This window comes from Pelobates fuscus, chromosome 13 (assembly GCF_036172605.1).
Source record: "Pelobates fuscus isolate aPelFus1 chromosome 13, aPelFus1.pri, whole genome shotgun sequence".
Lineage (NCBI taxonomy): Eukaryota > Metazoa > Chordata > Amphibia > Anura > Pelobatidae > Pelobates > Pelobates fuscus.
This window is the reverse complement of record NC_086329.1, coordinates 92,720,054-92,740,224: the sequence shown is the minus strand read 5'-3', so window position 1 is coordinate 92,740,224 and position 20,171 is coordinate 92,720,054. Positions and strand designations below refer to the sequence as shown.

General features: G+C 44.0%; 1 protein-coding gene across 1 annotated transcript in view; it reads left to right on the top strand.

Annotated features, from left to right (window-relative positions):
- LOC134582455 (perilipin-2-like) overlaps positions 1 to 18,323 on the top strand; it is a 116,563-nt gene extending 98,240 nt beyond the window's left edge. Inside the window, exon 7 of the mRNA XM_063439062.1 lies at positions 17,786 to 18,323. Within this exon, the coding sequence (XP_063295132.1) occupies positions 17,786 to 18,097 (312 nt within the window). The 3' untranslated portion in view covers positions 18,098 to 18,323. The remainder of the gene's footprint in view (positions 1 to 17,785) is intronic.
- Positions 18,324 to 20,171: the final 1,848 nt, after the last annotated feature.

Below are 20,171 nucleotides of genomic sequence, written 5' to 3'. Positions count from 1 at the left end.
ATTATTATTTTATTATTTATATAGCGCCATCAGGTTCCGTAGCACTGTACAATGGGTGGACTAACAGACATGTAATTGTAACCAGACAACTGGACGTACAGAAACAGAGAGGTGGAGGGCCCTGGTCAGGGCCGCCATCAGGGGGTGACAACCATGACGGTTGTCATGGGCCTGGGGGGCCCGAACTGCTCTGGCAGTCCTGGGCCCCACTTTCCCTCTCTGCACACATAGATAGCGAATATCGCTATCTATGTGTGCAGCCGCGGGCCACCGGCTCCCTGTTACCGCAGAGGGGGCCCAGGCAGCACACAGCCTCTTCTCTTCTCGTCTCTGCTAATAACTCTCGCGAGACCCGGTTGCCATGGCAACGCTCCGCGGGTCTCGCGAGAGTTATTGGAGGAGAGAAGAGAAGAGGCAGTGTGCTGCCTGGGCCCCCTCTGCGGTAACAGGGAAGCCGGGGGGCCCCACCATGCCACCGGACCACCAGGGTTGGAATCTCCCCCCTCCCTAGACACAGGTAAGCAGGGAGGGGGGAGAAACAATTTAATTAAATTTAATTTAAAAAAAAAAAATATGTTAAAATGCCCCCCCTCCCCCTCACCCCAGATTGCACATTTACACACACACACACACACTACATACACTGACACAACACACACACACTACATACACTGACACAACACACACACTGCATACACTGACACAACACACACACACACACTACATACACTGACACAACACACACACTGCATACACTGACTCAACACACACACACACACACACACTATATACACTAACACAACACACACACACTACATACACTAACACAACACACACACACTACATACACTGACACAACACACACCCTACATACACTGACACAACACACACACACACACTACATACACTGACACAACACACACATTGCACACACTGACACAACACACACACACACTACATACACTGACACAACACACACACTGCATATACTGACACAACACACACACACTATACACACTAACACAACACACACACACTATACACTGACACAACACACACACTGCATACACTGACACAACACACACACACACTATATACACTAACACAACACACACACTACATACACTAACACAACACACACACACTACATACACTGACACAACACACACCCTACATACACTGACACAACACACACACACTACATACACTGACACAACACACACATTGCACACACTGACACAACACACACACACACACTACATACACTGACACAACACACACACACTGCATATACTGACACAACACACACACACACACTATACACACTAACACAATACACACACACTACATACACTAACACAACACACACACACTGCATACACTGGCACAACACACATACACTACATACACTGACACAACACACACACACAAACACACTACATGCACTAACACAACACACACACTGCATACACTGACACAACACACACACACTAAATACACTAACACAACACACACACTACATACACTGACACAACACACACACTGCATACCCTAACACAACACAAACTCTGCATACACTGACACAACACACACACTGCATACACTAACACAACACAAACTCTGCATACACTGATACAACACACACTCTGCATACACTGATACAACACACTCTGCATATACCGACACAACACCCACTGCATACACTAACACAACACACACTGCATACACTAACACCTCACACACACACACTGCATACACTGACACAGCACACACACTCTGCATACACTGACACAACACACACTGCATACACTAACACAACATACATACTGCATACACTAACACAACACACACACTGCATATACTAATACAACACACACACACTCTGCATACACTACACACTAACACACTCACTGCATCCACTATACTGACACACATTCTGCATTCGCTACACTAACACACACTCTGCATCCGCTACACACTAACACACTCTCTGCATTCACTACACATTAACACTCTGCATTCACTACACTAACACACACTCTGCATCCGCTACACACTAACACACCCTCTGCATTCACTACACATTAACACACTGCATTCACTACACTAACACACAGTCTGCATCCACTACACACTAACACACTCTCTGCATTTACTACACATTTACACACACTCTGCATTCACTGCACTAACACACACACTTCATTCATTACACTGACACACTCTGCATTCACTACACACTAACACACACTCTGCATTCATTACACACTAACACACACTCTGCATTCACTAAACTATGCACACACTCTGGATTCACTATACTGACACACACTCTGCATTCACTACACTAACATACACTCTGCATTAACTGTACACACAGCATCCACTACACAAACATCCTGTATTCACAGTACACACACTACACCCACCACAAATTGAAACACTCTGCATTCACTATACACAGACACTGCGTCTAATACACACACTACATCCACTACAGACACTGCATCCACTAAACACATTTCATCTAGTACATACAAACACTACATCCACTACACAAACACACACTAAATCACTGTACACACACTACATCCACTACTCAAACACTCTCTGCATTCACTACACATTAACACTCTGCATTCACTACACTAACACACACTCTGCATCCGCTACACACTAACACACCCTCTGCATTCACTACACATTAACACACTGCATTCACTACACTAACACACACTCTGCATCCGCTACACATTAACACACTCTCTGCATTTACTACACATTAAAACACACTCTGCATTTACTACACATTTACACACACTCTGCATTCACTGCACTAACACACACACTACATTCATTACACTGACACACTCTGCATTCACTACACACTAACACACACTCTGCATTCATTACACACTAACACACACTCTGCATTCACTAAACTATGCACACACTCTGGATTCACTATACTGACACACACTCTGCATTCACTACACTAACATACACTCTGCATTAACTGTACACACAGCATCCACTACACAAACATCCTGTATTCACAGTACACACACTACATCCACCACAAATTGAAACACTCTGCATTCACTATACACAGACACTGCGTCTAATACACACACTACATCCACTACAGACACTGCATCCACTAAACACATTTAATCTATTACATACAAACACTACATCCACTACACAAACACACACTACATCACTGTACACACACTACATCCACTACTCAAACACACTCTGCGTTCACTATACACACTGCATCTGCTACACAAACACACTCTGCATTCACTGCACAAATTCAGTCCCGCATCATTGTCAGCGGACTAGGTAGGGCGTGGGCGGGCCCGGGAGGGAGGGGGCGGAGGGGGGGGGGGCCCAGACCTTGTGCTTTGTCAGGGGCCCCAACATTTCTGATGGCAGCCCTGGCCCTGGTCCCTGCTCAATGAGCTTACATTCTAGAGTCCGAGTTTTATTCAAGACAGGAGGCGAGTATTATGCTTATAACTTTGTTTACTGCACACAACAGAAAAAGTGTTAATAACAGATGGGTAGAACTCAAGAAAAAAAATATCACAACCAATCATGAGCAGGTAAACACTTGGACCAATCAGCATCAAGTATAGTCTATATAACAGGTAGCCTGCGGCGGTTACTCCTCTTCCGGGCTGCGACGATGATAGATGTAACGTTGAAAGATGTATTGAGATTAATCCAATGATGGTAGGAAGCAGGATTGATGAAAATTGGCATCCAGCTTAAAATGAAAAGTAGAATGAGGGTGTTCTTTTAAACTGTGAAGAAAGAATCGATAGGATGGGATAATACTCGCCTCCTGTCTTTAAAAATTCATTTTCTGTCACCCCTGGTCCAGGAAAATTTTGAATCTTATCTCAGACAGGAGGCTCGTGTTATGGAAGATTTAAGCAGAATATATTTACAAAACGACCCTAGAAACATGAGAATGAGGTCTAAAGTATAATGATTTAAGGGTAGATTCTGATGACCTATCTTCAGCTTTGATAATATCTCGTATTGAATCCCCTGCTTAATAAACTTTGGTGGACATAGCGCCGCTGGTACAATGAGCACCAAATTTATCTAAATCTGTTCTAGTCATAGACATGATACGTTTAACACATATAGTTAAAGTGGGAGTAGATACAGGAATGGGAGGTTTACAGTACGAAATTAACAATTGAGAAAGATGATGGATTGAGTTTGAGTTTGTGATTTATATGTTTGTAAACAGCAAACTACACAAAAGTTAGGATGATCAGGAAATGGAGGATAGAAAACTGTATTGAGATTAGTTTTCTTAAGCCTGGAGATAATGTTCGGAGTGTATGATCTGTTAGAGAAGTCTAAAGCTTTGACATCAGATACCCTTTTGAAAGAAACAAGGCAAAGTAAAACAGTTAACTTACAAGATAACCATTTTAAAGATAGCAATTCATTATCATTCCAAGAGTTAAACATTTGGAGAACTAAGTTAACTTCCCAAGTATCAGTATATTTGGGACAAAGACGTCTTTGAAGTCTCATTTCCCTCATGAGTTTACAGATTAAGGGATGTTTACCTAACTTAAAAGAGTCGACAGGGGAATGACTTGCCAAATGGCAGAACGGTTTATGTTTATGGTAAAATATGCTTTACCTGAGTCAAAAGCATGAGACATAAAATTTAGTATGGAGGAGATAGGTGCGTGTACGGGATCCAAATCCATTCCATGCTTCAATGAATCCCAAGTTTCCAGGCTGATCCTTAATCAGCTCTGGTACCTGGGGCCCATGCCTGTGACAAGAGTTTTTAAGTTGATAAAGAGGATTCTGGACCAGATGCAAATGACTCAAAACCAGCCATGCAACCAGAGTTAATTGGTTGGATAGCACAAGAGGATGAAGCATTGCCTTGGGATCTAAAATATTCGAAAGGGATGTTGGAAGAATTCTCAGATAATCTATTATCTTCCTCAGGATTTGAGGAAACCAGCGTTGATCTGGCCACCAAGAAGTTATTAGAACCAGAGATGATCTCTGAATTGATCATTGAAGTAGAGCTTGTTAAATCATGATGATAGGGGGAAATGCATAATTGGTTCCCCTGAGCCATGTTTGAAGGAACGCATCTGTATTCAATGCTTCTGGGTCTGGACACCAACTAAAAAATGTTTGAAGTTGACGGTGATACAAAAGGATCAACCTCTATAGGGCCCCAAAGTTAAGGAAGTTGATGAAAAATCAAAAGATTTAATTGCCAATCACTGTAGTCAACTAGGAATCAAGAGTTCCAGTCTGCTGTCGTACTTGATGAACTCGGTAGGAATTCTTCCTTTAATATAAGTCTCTTTCTAGACAGAAATGCCAAAATTGTTTGGCAAGCAAACCGAACTGGTGTTATATTGCCCATCACGAGAAGGACACAACAGTTGGTTTTGTGTTTCACAAAACCTTTTAGGGCGAAAGAACCTGCTAATAATTCAAAGTAATTTGTGTTCATAAGGGATTCGTCCACTAACCTCTTGTGGACTTCATGCCACAGCGAGCTCGCCAGCAAAAATAAAGAGGGTTATTGGGCCCTCTTTGTGTTTCTTTTTTTTTTAGATCATTAAAAATACAGGTACACTTACCTTCCAGTGACAATCTGTTCACTGCATCCCATTTTTCTTTAAAATGACGTCACCGATCCTAATAATTTGTATTCAATCGGATGCTTCTCTTTAAAAAGCTCTGAGGACATACAGCATATGAACGGAAATCATTGCAATCTGAGCCATTGAATCCAGATCATTTCCCAGCGAAGCACTGGATGCAGATTATTTCCAGATACTTTACATGCTGACAATGGATAGAAAATAGAGCCTGTGAATGAATCTATTTTAGTCTAGAGTCGCTACTGGTCTCTCTGTCTGACAAACCCTAATAGGTGTGGAAACTATATCCAGTTTGTGCAAGGTAAGAACCATGGATGGCGGAGGTCAAGTCTTTCTTAAATCCATCCCTAATTTCACTGTGAATACTTAGGTCTGTACGGATTGTCAAATTGGTTTATTCATGGGTTGCAAGGACAGAGGTGGCCAACAAATCCTGACACCTTTAGTTAATAGTGATCATATGTTGTCCTAGTTTAGAATTGTTAAAAAGATAACAGATCTTTACAGAGAACGACCATGTTGAAGATTTTTTTTTTTTACTACATATCTGCAGCATCCATGCCATCCAGGAAGTGACCAAGATTCTCAGCCAATCCTGGTCCTCCATTGGTTTTGGTACAGTATATTGATGATTGCCAGGCAAACGTTTATAGGATACATAGCTTTGCCTCTGCCAGTAGTTTAGTTCATGAAAAGTCAAGAATTGAACCTCTGTGAACATTAATAGAAACTAGGGATGCACCGAAATTTCGGCTGCCGGAATTTTCAGCAGAAAATGGGCCTATCCTATTTCGTACGAAAAAGGGTCAAAGCTGCCGGAAATTTTGGCAGTGAGATGGCCCTGGATAATGAATTAAGCAGCATGATGGTAACTCTGGGTTATCTAGCAGTGTGCCGGCCCTCCCTCTCTCACATACCCTGTGGGTGACGCATTCCCATCGGTTTGGGCCATTAATCCGCAGGGAACGTAGACCCGGCTGGAAACATGGCTCCGCAGGGAACTTACCGAAAAACGATTCTTCGCTGGGGAGTCTAACACCAGCCCAGGAGAGACACAGGAGGTAAAGCGGAAGCCTCCAACGCTCCTGTACTCGGCAGGATCTCTGACTCGTTCCTCCCCACCGAAGCAGCGTGCACTTGAAAAGAGACCGGCCAAGATGGCCGCCAGCACCTACCACCAGTGTTGGCGTGCAGCGTCTTTAGACGTAGGCGCTGCGTGGGGATTGGTCAGGAACCCGTTAGAATTGGATTCATCGTTACTGAAGATGAAGTAGCACTGGTAAATCCTTCTGTGAGAGCTTTACATATTATTTATTCGGTGTCTGCTTATATAACGGCTTCAAACTCATAACTGTTATAACTGCAACGTACTTTAGTGTATAGTGTGGAGGCAAGTTGTGCAATGTTACAGGAAGGAAGAGGCTTTGTGATTGCTGTAGTGTTTTACAAGAGTGGCTTACAATCAGACTAATTCTGAAGAGAAATAATAAAATAATAAAAATGAACAATGTAAGAACTGTGGGTGTTTTTCCAATACCTAAATTCATATAAAGATTTCTGAAAACCGAGCTTTTAAGCCTATTGATAACAAAATTTTGTCTTTTTCCATGACTGTCCGTGTTTAGAAAGGTGTTAATTGGGCATACTCATTAGAGAGGAAGGATTAGCTGTTTTAATTTCCTTTTTTTACTAATTAGCAACGTCTATTATTTCTTTCATTCAATCCTTGTCACTTTTTTGGTAGATTTTATGAATACAATTTTTTTTCTCATAGAGATTATTTTTAAATGGGCACGTGTCCTCGATGTATGACTTTTAGAGAAGTGAAAAGGAAATAGCACATGTCTCCTCAGATTTCAAATGATTTGACAATTGTGTATTTTTAAATAATGTGGCTATGATGTGATAGAAATCAACCTATAGAATGCAGCTGTAGAGGCACAAATACATAAAGGGAATCAACACAGTAAAGGAGGAGACTATATTTAAAAGAAGAAAAACTACCACAACAAGAGGATATAGTCTTAAATTAGAGGGACAAAGGTTTAAAAATAATATCCGGAAGTATTACTTTACTGAGAGGGTAGTGGATGCATGGAATAGCCTTCCAGCTCAAGTGGTAGATGTTTCACACAGTGAAGGAGTTTAAGCATGCGTGGGATAGGCATAAGGCTATCTTAGACTTAAGATAATGCCAGGGACTAATGGGGGTATTTGGAAAATTGGGCAGACTAGATGGGCCGAATGGTTCTTATCTGCCGTCACATTCTATGTTTTTATGTTTCACTCATCTTTTGGCTCACTGACATTTGCTTTAGATACATTTGTTGCCTGGTCCATGACCGTTCTAGATTCAGTTTTCTCTGGCCAATGGGTTTAATATTTCTAAATACAGGTGTTTTCTGGTCCACCGAGTTCTAGGTGCAGTGGTCTGGCCCATTGACAGCTCTTGATGCAGTAATCTGACGCACTGAAAGTTGTCAATGCAGCGATCTTGCCCACTGACAGCTCTAGGTGCTCTGGTCTGGCCCACTGACCGTTCTAGGTGCTCTGATCTGGCCCACTGACAGTTCTAGGTGCTCTGATCTGACCCACTGACAGTTCTAGGTGCTCTGATCTGGCCCACTGACAGTTCTAGGTGCTGTGATCTGGCCCACTGACAGTTCTAGGTGCTGTGATCTGGCCCACTGACAGCTCTAGTTGCTGTGATCTGGCCCACTGACAGCTCTAGTTGCTCTGATCTGACCCACTGACAGTTCTAGGTGCTCTGATCTGGCCCACTGACAGCTCTAGGTGCTGTGATCTGGCCCACTGACAGTTCTAGGTGCTGTGATCTGGCCCACTGACAGTTGTAGGTGCTGTGATCTGGCCTACTGACAGTTCTAGGTGCTCCGATCTGACCCACTGACAGTTCTAGGTGCTCCGATCTGACCCACTGACAGTTCTAGTTGCTCTGATCTGACCCACTGACAGTTCTAGGTGCTCTGATCTGGCCCACTGACAGTTCTAGGTGCTGTGATCTGGCCCACTGACAGTTCTAGGTGCTGTGATCTGGCCCACTGACAGCTCTAGTTGCTGTGATCTGGCCCACTGACAGCTCTAGTTGCTCTGATCTGACCCACTGACAGTTGTAGGTGCTCTGATCTGACCCACTGACAGTTCTAGGTGCTCTGATCTGGCCCACTGACAGTTCTAGGTGCTGTGATCTGGCCCACTGACAGTTCTAGGTGCTGTGATCTGGCCCACTGACAGCTCTAGTTGCTGTGATCTGGCCCACTGACAGCTCTAGTTGCTCTGATCTGACCCACTGACAGTTCTAGGTGCTCTGATCTGGCCCACTGACAGCTCTAGGTGCTGTGATCTGGCCCACTGACAGTTCTAGGTGCTGTGATCTGGCCCACTGACAGTTGTAGGTGCTGTGATCTGGCCTACTGACAGTTCTAGTTGCTCTGATCTGACCCACTGACAGTTCTAGGTGCTCCGATCTGACCCACTGACAGTTCTAGGTGCTGTGATCTGGCCCACTGACAGTTGTAGGTGCTGTGATCTGGCCCACTGACAGTTCTAGGTGCTGTGATCTGGCCCACTGACAGTTGTAGGTGCTGTGATCTGGCCTACTGACAGTTCTAGGTGCTCCAATCTGACCCACTGACAGTTCTAGGTGCTCTGATCTGGCCCACTGACAGTTGTAGGTGCTCTGATCTGACCCACTGACAGTTCTAGGTGCTCCGATCTGGCCCACTGACAGTTCTAGGTGCTGTGATCTGGCCCACTGACAGTTCTAGGTGCTGTGATCTGGCCCACTGACAGCTCTAGTTGCTGTGATCTGGCCCACTGACAGCTCTAGTTGCTCTGATCTGACCCACTGACAGTTCTAGGTGCTCTGATCTGGCCCACTGACAGCTCTAGGTGCTGTGATCTGGCCCACTGACAGTTCTAGGTGCTGTGATCTGGCCCACTGACAGTTGTAGGTGCTGTGATCTGGCCTACTGACAGTTCTAGTTGCTCTGATCTGACCCACTGACAGTTCTAGGTGCTCCGATCTGACCCACTGACAGTTCTAGGTGCTGTGATCTGGCCCACTGACAGTTGTAGGTGCTGTGATCTGGCCCACTGACAGTTCTAGGTGCTGTGATCTGGCCCACTGACAGTTGTAGGTGCTGTGATCTGGCCTACTGACAGTTCTAGGTGCTCCGATCTGACCCACTGACAGTTCTAGGTGCTCTGATCTGGCCCACTGACAGTTCTAGGTGCTCTGATCTGGCCCACTGACAGCTCTAGTTGCTCTGATCTGGCCCACTGACAGCTCAAGGTGCTCTGGTCTGACCCACTGACCATTCTAGATACAGTTCTAGATACAATGATCATGCCCACTGACCATTCTAGATACAGTGATCTGACAGTTTTTATCTGGTCTGATCTGATAAACCTCTAGAGTTATCTGAGCTTTTGATAGCCGTTCTAGAGGGAGTTGTTGCCAAGCCCGTGGGTGAAAGCAGTTCTGCAACATTCAGAATGCAATGCCATAAAAGGTTACTTCAACCAAATAACAGTGTTTTAAACAAAACCCTTCCTATCCCGCCCACCCCCGTGAAATTAATTATGGGAACGGCTAAATGGTACCTATGTTCCAGCACCAAGGCCAACTTCTCCCTGCAGCCGTGATCTTCCTCAACTGACATTAGAGGGGGACTGGTGTCATGGAGTATGGGCTGAATGAGAAAAGGGGCAGCATGATGGAGGGTGGGTGGCATGCCGCCACTCACTGTCTGTCTCCACATCTTGTGCGTGCTGGTGTCAGATGCTAAATTTGTACAGGATTCATATTAGTGACCTTGAATTCTTGTTCTAGACTGGCTAATGATGCCCCAAATATGCTAGCAGAGGGGTTCATTACTATACATGCATTATTTCATAGCGAAACTCTCCAAATACAGACTCCAGGCACCATCACCACTTCAAATTACTGAAGTTGTGGTGGTGCTTGGAGTGTAACCCTCTTAAGTGTATTTGGCTGGCCTATTATAATAGCTTCCTGTGGCAATTTCACGGCTCAAGTCTAACTGATACCCAATGATCTTAGATCCAGAGAAATCCTGAAAAGACCAGCTAAATGTCATCGACCTCTATGATTCATTTTAAAGGAAAATCGAAATACACAGGAGTTCAGTGCAAGAAGAATGATGTATAATTGTGAGGAAGGAGTCTCTGTCCTGCAGAATAAACACTTTACCTGCGCGTAAAAAAATTATTGAACCCACAAAGGAACATTCACGTGTTCGTGCATCTGGTTCCAAAGTCTTGTCATATTAATACAAGCTTCCTAAGGACACGCTGTGCCCAGAGAATGTGATTATATGATGAGTGATGGATGAACTATACAGATAATTACTGCCGGCTGTACATGCCACTAATGGAAATACTACATCTTATAAAACCTCTTTACATTTTATCCTTAAGGCTCAGATCACAGCACATACTCGGCACACATGAAACGCCCAAAAATAAATAATAATACTATCTGATAATTCTCTAAATTGATCAATTCAATGAACTCTTTGAAGTGCATTTCTTTATAATCATCTTCCTGGTCTGCTCTAGAAGGAACTCACGTCCCGGTGCCGTACCCAAATGGAGGCGATGTGACTTTCTAGAGAGAGGCTACGGACACCGCCAGTCCAGCTGACTGCCTGTTACTGAAACCACTTAATTTTTTTTTTGTGAATTTCTTGTCCTTGAGGAGATTTTCAGTTTTCAAAACACGCAGAAGAAACCAAAGCGGGAGAACCATGTCCCAAACTTTTTGAATTTGCGATATGCAATAGCTGAGATGCGCAGATCTCTTTAGAAGAAACAGACAGAGGAGGCACGCAGGTCTCGATAATAATGAAGTAGAAGATGAATACACATCCAATAGAAAAACTGTATGATATAGCATTATGCTTGTCCCATACGAAGTGCCACTTTCAGCACAAGGCCCATACAGCCTATTTGCCACCCCTGTCATAATCTAAAACAGGATTTCCCAACCCTTGGCGGCGTTGCAGCAGCAATGCATAAGTTGGGAACCTGTGTGAGGGTCCATTGGGTGGACATATGCAATGAGGGGCCCGGTCGTGCTCTGTGGCATTTAACAGTGCGACTGAGTCCCTTCTATTGTTCACAGAGAGCTGGGAGGAAGTGACAGCGTATCACTTCCTCCCAGCGCACACAGAGCCAGCTGCGCAGGAGGAAGCCGCGAGGATGGGGCCGAATCCCCCAACTCCCACCAGCCACTGCCAGCAGAAGGTAAGAAGCTGCCGGGTGGCTTCATTTTTTTAATGCGTGTGTGTGTGTGTATCTGTATGTAGTGTGGGTAGCTGTGTGTGTGTGTGTTTGTATGTGTGTATGTGTAGTGTGGGTATCTGTATGTTTATATGTTTGTGTGTGTAGTGTGTATCTGTGTATGTGTAGTGTGTGTGTCTGTATGTGTGTAGTGTGTAGTTTGTGTATCTGTATGTGTAGTGTATGTATCTGTATGCCTGCGTATCTGCATGTGCGGCAGTGTGTGTGTGTGTGTATGTCTGCGTATCTGCAGGCATATCAGTGTGTCTGTACTTCTGTATATGTGTCAGTATCTGCATGTGTGTCAGTTTTTTTTTTTTTTTTTATTCTTTATTTTTGCAGTGCTTAGGTTTTACACACACGCTTGTCAAGCCACAATAGCTAGTCCAAGCCAATGAAGTAGTACATGTTTTACATTTCACAATATCGTGGCATTTGTACATAGCACTTTTTTGTTAGTCATAGAACCTGATTACACGGGAAATCTGCTATTCTCATCGTTTGGTCATTTAGTGAACTTGTTAATCCTGTAACCTATGGGTTAACATGCTAGGTGAACCTTGCTAAATCTTGCTTGTAACCTAAAGTAACATCGCTGTACTAGTTAGACATAAGGTTTTTATGCTGTGTCAATATAGGTATAGCTTGCAATGTGAATATACAGGGTAAGGGGTACTAGATGTTACTTGCGCCAGTTTTAAGTGACTGATTACTCGTGGGTTAACTTTGCTAGGGTATTCTATCCTGCTTTTGCTGTTGCGATTGTTTAGAACATAGTTTAACATGAACTTCGAGTCCTGAGAGTAGTCGCTTGTGTGAGCACCCCACAGCTTCGCCAGCGTGCAGTTAGGTATTCCCGCTCGCTTCCCGGAGGGATGTTGGGCAGGTTTTGAGACTCAGGCTGGTTCCTCAAGTCCCGTCTGCCTGGGTTCTGTTTTCTGCGCTGAAGAGTTTGTCTCAGCCGCTTTCCTCCAGCTGTTTGGTGTCTTCTCCTTGCGGTTTTGCAGTTAGGTGTCGCTGTGCCGTTATGGAGGTGATGTGTATTCCGTGCCGGTCGCATCCCCCCAGGAGCCGCAGGTATCTGTGCGAGCCAGCAGGGTTACTGCGCCGCCATTTTAGATATGGCTCGTGGCCTGGTCTGCGTGTCGGCAGTCCTTCAGGGCCCCGGGTGCTTTGTTGTAGCTGAGGCAGCAGAGCGTAAAGGGTGCAGGCCGGGACCACCCCTGCCGGCCCAGAGGGGGGGGGGGACAGGGCCCGGTCCGCTCAGCTAAGGGAGTCTGGCCAGACAGCATCGGGCAGGATAGCGGGCGGCGTCCGTCCGTCTCGCTCACCACCTGAGTAGGCCTCATCCAGAAGGAGCGGTGCGTGTCTCTCCGGGGGACTAAAACGTTAGACGCAAGCCTCTCCCTGGTTCCAGAGTCTCCCCATGTGCTGGCCCACCTCCGTAGGTCGTCGGGTAGGGCAAAAAGTTTCTTGTTTTAGATTAATGCTTCAAAAGTTGCTGAAGCTGCTGTGCCATGCGACCGGCCAGCATGGCGGTCAGGCCCCCCCCTTCATGTGTGTCAGTTTTTGATACATACACTGACACACATACAGTTGCACAGACACACTGATAAACATGCAGATAAACAGACACACAAACACTGCCACACATGCAGATACATAGACAAACCGATACAATCACTGACACACATACAGATACAGACACACAGTTACAAACACTGACACACATGTATAAAATTGGGATAACAGAAGGTTGTCAAATGTACCAAGTTAGAAATGTCAAAAATCAATCAGCCCCCAGTGGTTTCGGGTATAAATAGGGCAGATTAGGTTTCAGTTTGACTGCCGTAGAAGATGTGAGTGTGTGCTGTGTGTTTGTTTGGGCGTTGATGAATAATAGACATTTGCAAAAATTCGTTTTAAGTGGTTCATCTGAATAAAATTCCTGGAAATTGCTTTCCGTGTATGGATTAAAAGGATTTTAATTTGTCCAATTCCGTTAGTTTATGAACAAATTACATTTTCAGAATCAGTTTGTTTGAGGATTACCAGGTTTGAGCCAGACTTATTGTTAGAAAAGAGAAAACCAATAGGGAGAACTGGTACGCCAACAGATGCAATATGGGTGCAAACTCCAAAGTTACCTAAGGAAGGATCCACAACACCAAAAATGATTATAGGAGATTTATTCCACCATGTGTGGAACCAGCAACGTTTCAACCTGACTGAGGGGTCTTTGTTAAAGGGACCCTATAGTCACCAAAACCTTAGCCTAATGAAGCAGTTTTTGTGTACAGATCATGCCCCTGAAGTTTCACTGCTCAATTCTCTGCCATTTAGGAGTTAAATCCCTTTTGTTTATGTTTATGAAGCCCTAGCCACACCTCCCCTGGCTGTGACTGGCACATCCTGTATTAATACAAAATCGTTTAATTTTTACTGAGATGTAACTTACTATAAAAGTTGTTTCCTGCTCTGTAAATTGAACTTTAATCACACACAGCTCCTGCAGGGTCTACAAAGATATTAACAGAGCAGGAGACAGGAAATTCTAAATTAAACAGAATTTGCATTAAAGGAAGTGTGTAGGAAGGCTGTGTAAGTCACATATCAGGGAGGTGTGCCTAGGACTGCATAAACAAAGTGATTTAACTCCTAAATAACTGAGAATTAGGCAGTGAGTCTGCAGCGGCATGATAAGCTAAAGTTGTTTAGTGACTATAGTGTCCATTTTAGCTTCCACACATGGTAGCGTAAACCTCCTATAATAATTTTTGGTGTTGCGGTTTCCTTGTAGGTTGTTTCTAGGTTGTAGGAAAAGCCAGACTTGGAGTGAGCAGTATTGGATGTGCTACTGGAACAGCAGAAGTCACCATTGAAGCCACCAGAAAAACAGTGTGGGACTCATTGCCATCGGTGGATCGCAGAAACGGGTGCATCAAACAGTAACTTTGTGTTAATGCAAGCCTGTGTAACATATTTATCCTCACCTTGATGTATCTGCGCTCAGCAGTCATGCGTCAGTATACCTGACTCCTGCAACATGATGCTGGACACCGGCCACTGCGGATCCATGCCAAATTATAGCCCCACAGCCGCCCACGGTGATGATGACGACGTCGGCGAGCGTGTGACGTCACGCGTGCATGTACTGGGGTCAAAGGCCGATTTCGGCCAATCAGATTTGTAAAAGGCTTATTTATACACAATTTTAATTCTCCTCATTGCCCTGTCGTGTTTCCCCTAGTGGTTGTCCGAGAGTGTGTTCCTGAGCGTTTATTTCTGGTTAGTGACTTTGGCTTCCTTTTGACTTCCCTGTTTTCTGGTATCCCTGACTTTTGACTTTCCCTTATCGTTGTGTCCTATTATGTGTCCCCGACCTCGGCAAGAATTCTGACTATTCTTTGGTACGTTAAGTCTGGCCATTCTAAGGCCTGGTAAGATGTTACCTTTTAGTCCTAGGTGTGATACAGTTCCATGTGCTGGATCAACTAGTAATCCTGACATTACGACATGGCCATAGATCCTGCAGAACTGTGTCAACACATAGCAGCTTGCGAGAGAAAGCTAGAGGAGAGTGATCACAGTATGGATCAATTTGCCCAGGCATTCAGTACGCTTCTTACTCGAACAGTGCATCTACAGCCTGAGGTTTCTCCGACTATGTCACCTCCACCTAATGTACTGCCAGCTATAGTACATAAGGTACCTACAATCTCCTTATCTCCTCCCCTGCATTTTGATGGTAATATTCAGGAATGCCGGTGATTCCTGAATCAAATTGATTACCACTTTGAGGCCTCACTGGGAGCATTGGGAGGCTGTTGTGCATGTATGGCCAAACAGCATCTCCACGGGGAGCCTTCAGCGTCTCCATGCAGACTCAATCTAATATTCTAATACACTGCCCACAAATCCAATATATTGCCCCCAAATCCAATAGACTGTCATCCAAGCCCCTCCTCCCCTACCTTAAGATGAGCTGCCTGTCCTCCAGTTCCAGCCCTAGTTTTCTTTGCTCCTCTGGAACTGCGAGCAGGAGGGAAGGGGGATGGTGGCAGGAGCACCCGATCAGCCGAGGGAGGGAAGACAAGAATCAGAGAGGAAAAATTGCAGAATGAAAACATGGGGCAAAACAGTTGGAATGGTTTCAAGGATGGGTTACCAGAACTTTATTAGTAGTAGTAGTATTCAAGGGTGACCCAGGAAGCCCCGGCATTTCCTAGATGATGCAGCCAGGATTACTATGTGTCACCATGATCCAAGATGGGTCCTTGCATTGTGACCCAAGATCTCACTGCTAATATGGTAGCTGTACCGTGTGATGTATGCCCATGCATTTAAGAGTCTGAGCCAATAGCCTCAGGCGTGTTTCTACAGTACCATACAGTTTGCCTGTGCTTCCATGACTGTGTGTATATATACACATGCAACAGAAAGAGAAGGCACGTATTTATCAGTGGACACTAACCGAGTGCTACTCATCGGGACGGCTCCACATCTCTTTGTTGATGTAACCAAAAGACCTGGCACTTTCATTCTATGCAAGGTTGTTTTTTGAAACTCAAGCAACATTGGGGCTCTCACAAGAGCCTTTATTAAAGGACCACTCTAGTGCCAGGAAAACATACTCGTGCCCCCACCCTCAGGGACCCACTCCCGCCGGGCTCTGGGGGGAGGAAGGGGTTAAACTTACCTCTTTCTCCAGCGCCGGGCGGGGAGCTTTCCTCCTCCTCCTCTTCTTCCTCGCGACGTCATCGGCTGAATGCGCATGCGCGGCAGGAGCTGCGCTCGCATTCAGCCGGTCGCATAGGAAAGCATTCATAATGCTTTCCTATGGACGCTTGCGTGCTCTCACTGTGATTTTCACAGTGAGAAGCACGCAAGCGCCTCTAGCGGCTGTCAATGAGACAGCCACTAGAGGCTCTGGAGGCTGGCTTAACCCTCAGTATAAACATAGCAGTTTCTCTGAAACTGCTATGTTTATAAAAAAAAGGGTAAAAGCTAGCTGGACCTGGCACCCAGACCACTTCATTAAGCTGAAGTGGTCTGGGTGCCTAGAGTGGTCCTTTAAGACTTTGTATACATGGGCTTCCATGATAATGTGCGAATGCATGTCTAGGTATGTGTGTGCATATATATGTATACCTGTGTAAGTATATTTTAATGGTTTTGCTATGTGTGTATCTATGGATCTATGATTACCAGTATAGAAAGCTCTTAAAATCTGCATGGATGGATGGACGGACAGCGGACGGACAGAAAAACAGGGAGATAGATGGGTATTAGGCTATATTAACACTTCATTCCAGGGCCATTTATGGTAGCAGATTTAGTTTCTGATGGAGATAAATCATCTTTGTGTAACACTGCCCTATAAAACTCAGCTGCAATCTGTGCTCTAATAAGTCATTTTCTGGAAAATTTGGGGTAAATTGAGGTAATTCCGTAAGATTGCGGCTCATAGCTGGTGAGTGGTCACTGAGTGGGTCTGAATTATGGAAGGTGCAAAGTCACCTATTGTAATAAGCATCGGGTTAATGGTCTGACTACAGGCAGCAGGCTCCGCTTTACCTATTTACCGCAAGATCAGGTCAAGCTCAAGTTTCTTGAGCCATTATTTGGGAGATATCTAATTACTGGTGATGCGGCACAGAGCTGAATACAGTACATCATATTCCTGGATGGATGATGCAAGGACCCAGTTTGATAGATTTACGAGAACTGTAACAATGGTGTTTAAATAAAATATTTAACCGGTACCCTATCTTTCTTTTCCTTCCTAGATAAGAAAACGCATTGAGACATTAATGAGAAATCTGTTCTTTCTCGATGATTCAAAGGAAGACTCAAAACGCAAAACAGACCCCAAAAAGAACAAGCTTGACACTACCCCAAAGGTGACTCGCTCCGTAAACAGGATGCGAACCTTTTCAGAACCAATACAATATGGCTATTTCCGCAGCATGTTATTCCACCGCACCTCTGCCAGCGTAAAACGCCGATCCTCTGAAAAATCTCAAGAACGTCTCCAAACCCACGGTAGGCGGCAGAGTCTCGATAGCTCGTTCCACAAAGATCCTTTTGCAGAGGAGTAGGAGCGAATTTTCCTGAATATGAAAAAAGTATTTACATTTAAGAAGTCACTGTCATGTATTTTTTTTTTTATCTGTGCTTTTACGGTTGAATCCTCAACGACCTGTCCATTCAAGATTTTAGCTAAAAGAGAGAGTTCAATGATACGTTTAATTTTAGTGATGAATGCGATGTGATATAACGCAGTATTATTTAGTAATGAATAAAAGTGTGCCTCATTTTTTTATTGTTACCTTATACTTTGTTTATTTAAAGACCAGCTCTGTGCTTTGCGTTTTAGTTGAGCATATGGTTTCTAGGCTCCACCCCCTGCGCTTAAAACTCAGGTCCCTTGTTATCTTACCACAACAGATACCCAGAGCTAAATACAGAGAATATACTGCACCTGTGAAGGTGTGCTGATGCCTTTGCCTAGACCTTATCGTTAATATGACACGTTATTGTCAGAGAGACTCTGGATTGCCCATCTGCTTCCTGCTGCCAGGCCTTGGCCACCGACACAGAGCAGGAGACACACAGCTGGAGGAAGATTGGAGGAAATCAAGAGAGGGATTCCAGAAGGACAGGGGAGTGAAGACACTAGTGGTACATGATGAAGACAAGGGGGGACACATTGGATAAATAAACAATGGCAAATGTTGGTTCCAGAATGGGGAAAGTAAAATTAGCAACAATAAGAGAAAAAGGGTCTTGATCAATGACAAAAACAAAAGGAGACCTTGACCAAAAGAGCACAAAAAGGGAGGGGAGAATTGATTACACCTCGGGAAATAGAGACAGAAGAAAAGATATTAGTGTAATGTGCGACTTTGTGTATGTAAGTAAAGCAATCTGTACTAATAAAGTTATTGATTTCTTTGGAAAAATTCTCAGGTGCACAGATGTTTGGTCCCCTCTCCTGGGTCCACAACCCATAGAAGAGCATTTTTGGCCTTCTTTGGCTATTTTGGAGTATTGGGATATGTCCAAACCTAGTAATTCTGCTGTTTACAGCAATGCAGTGAGATAACAACCCATATGTTTTATTCAACAGATTGAGCTTAATAAATACATAACTTTAAAACAGTTACAGGTGAAATGTGACTTCCAAAGATATTTAATATTCATTAGTGTAATTTTCAGAAAATGATGGCTCCCCTTTAAAATGTTGTACTTCAGTACCTATTCAGCAGGCTGAGAAGAAGTTTTAATAGATAAAATATATATTTTCATTTAATATGAGCCACAGAGTTGACGTCCTTCCAGTTTTCAGATAGCGGTCAAATTCATAAGTCATTCCCCAGTAAGTTCCTAACCTTGGATTTTGTTGCTGTGATAAAGTTCAGCATTATTCCATCCAATACATCTTTTTTGGTTCGTCAGAAAATAAGCTCTTTTGTCATGGATGGCTTGCTACCAAATCCCATTAGATACTCATCAAGGGCTATTAGTTTTGGCTTTTTATTCAACTGGCTAACAAGGAGAGATCTCTCCATTTCTGTCATTATTTTGAGTGGCACTAAACTTTTTAAAACTTTTGCTTATTTGATGGAAGCAACAACTAAAATAAGCTTGGCGCCAACTCAATGTAAAACCGACAATTATTTGCAGATACACCCCTTTATACAATAACCCCCGGCTTTATGGACGATCAAGCTCTATCCGTTCATTTCCAAACCAAGTACCATTGGTACTTGTCAATTAATAGATAGTCCTGGAGGGATCCTCATTTGATTACTAGCCCACATCCCAATGCACATGTTGAATGGGAATAGGGGGCGGGGGGACATTCACTGGCCTACATTTCTTTTTGCAGGCCCTGGAGTCTCCTACTGTTTTTTAATAAGACTCATAATAAACCGATACCCTGCAGCTCACTAGAAGCATTGTGCGGCACCCTGTTAATCCACCATCCCAAAGCACAGGCAAATGGACACCTACCCTCTCTATTTTATTAAAAGGACACTATTACAGCTTATTGTAGTGTTTATGGTGCTAGGAGGTAATAAGTCCGGTCTTATAAAATAGTTTTCACAAGAATGCTGGTGAAGATCCAGATGGTTACATACAAGCAATGGTTTTTGTATAGGATAGAAA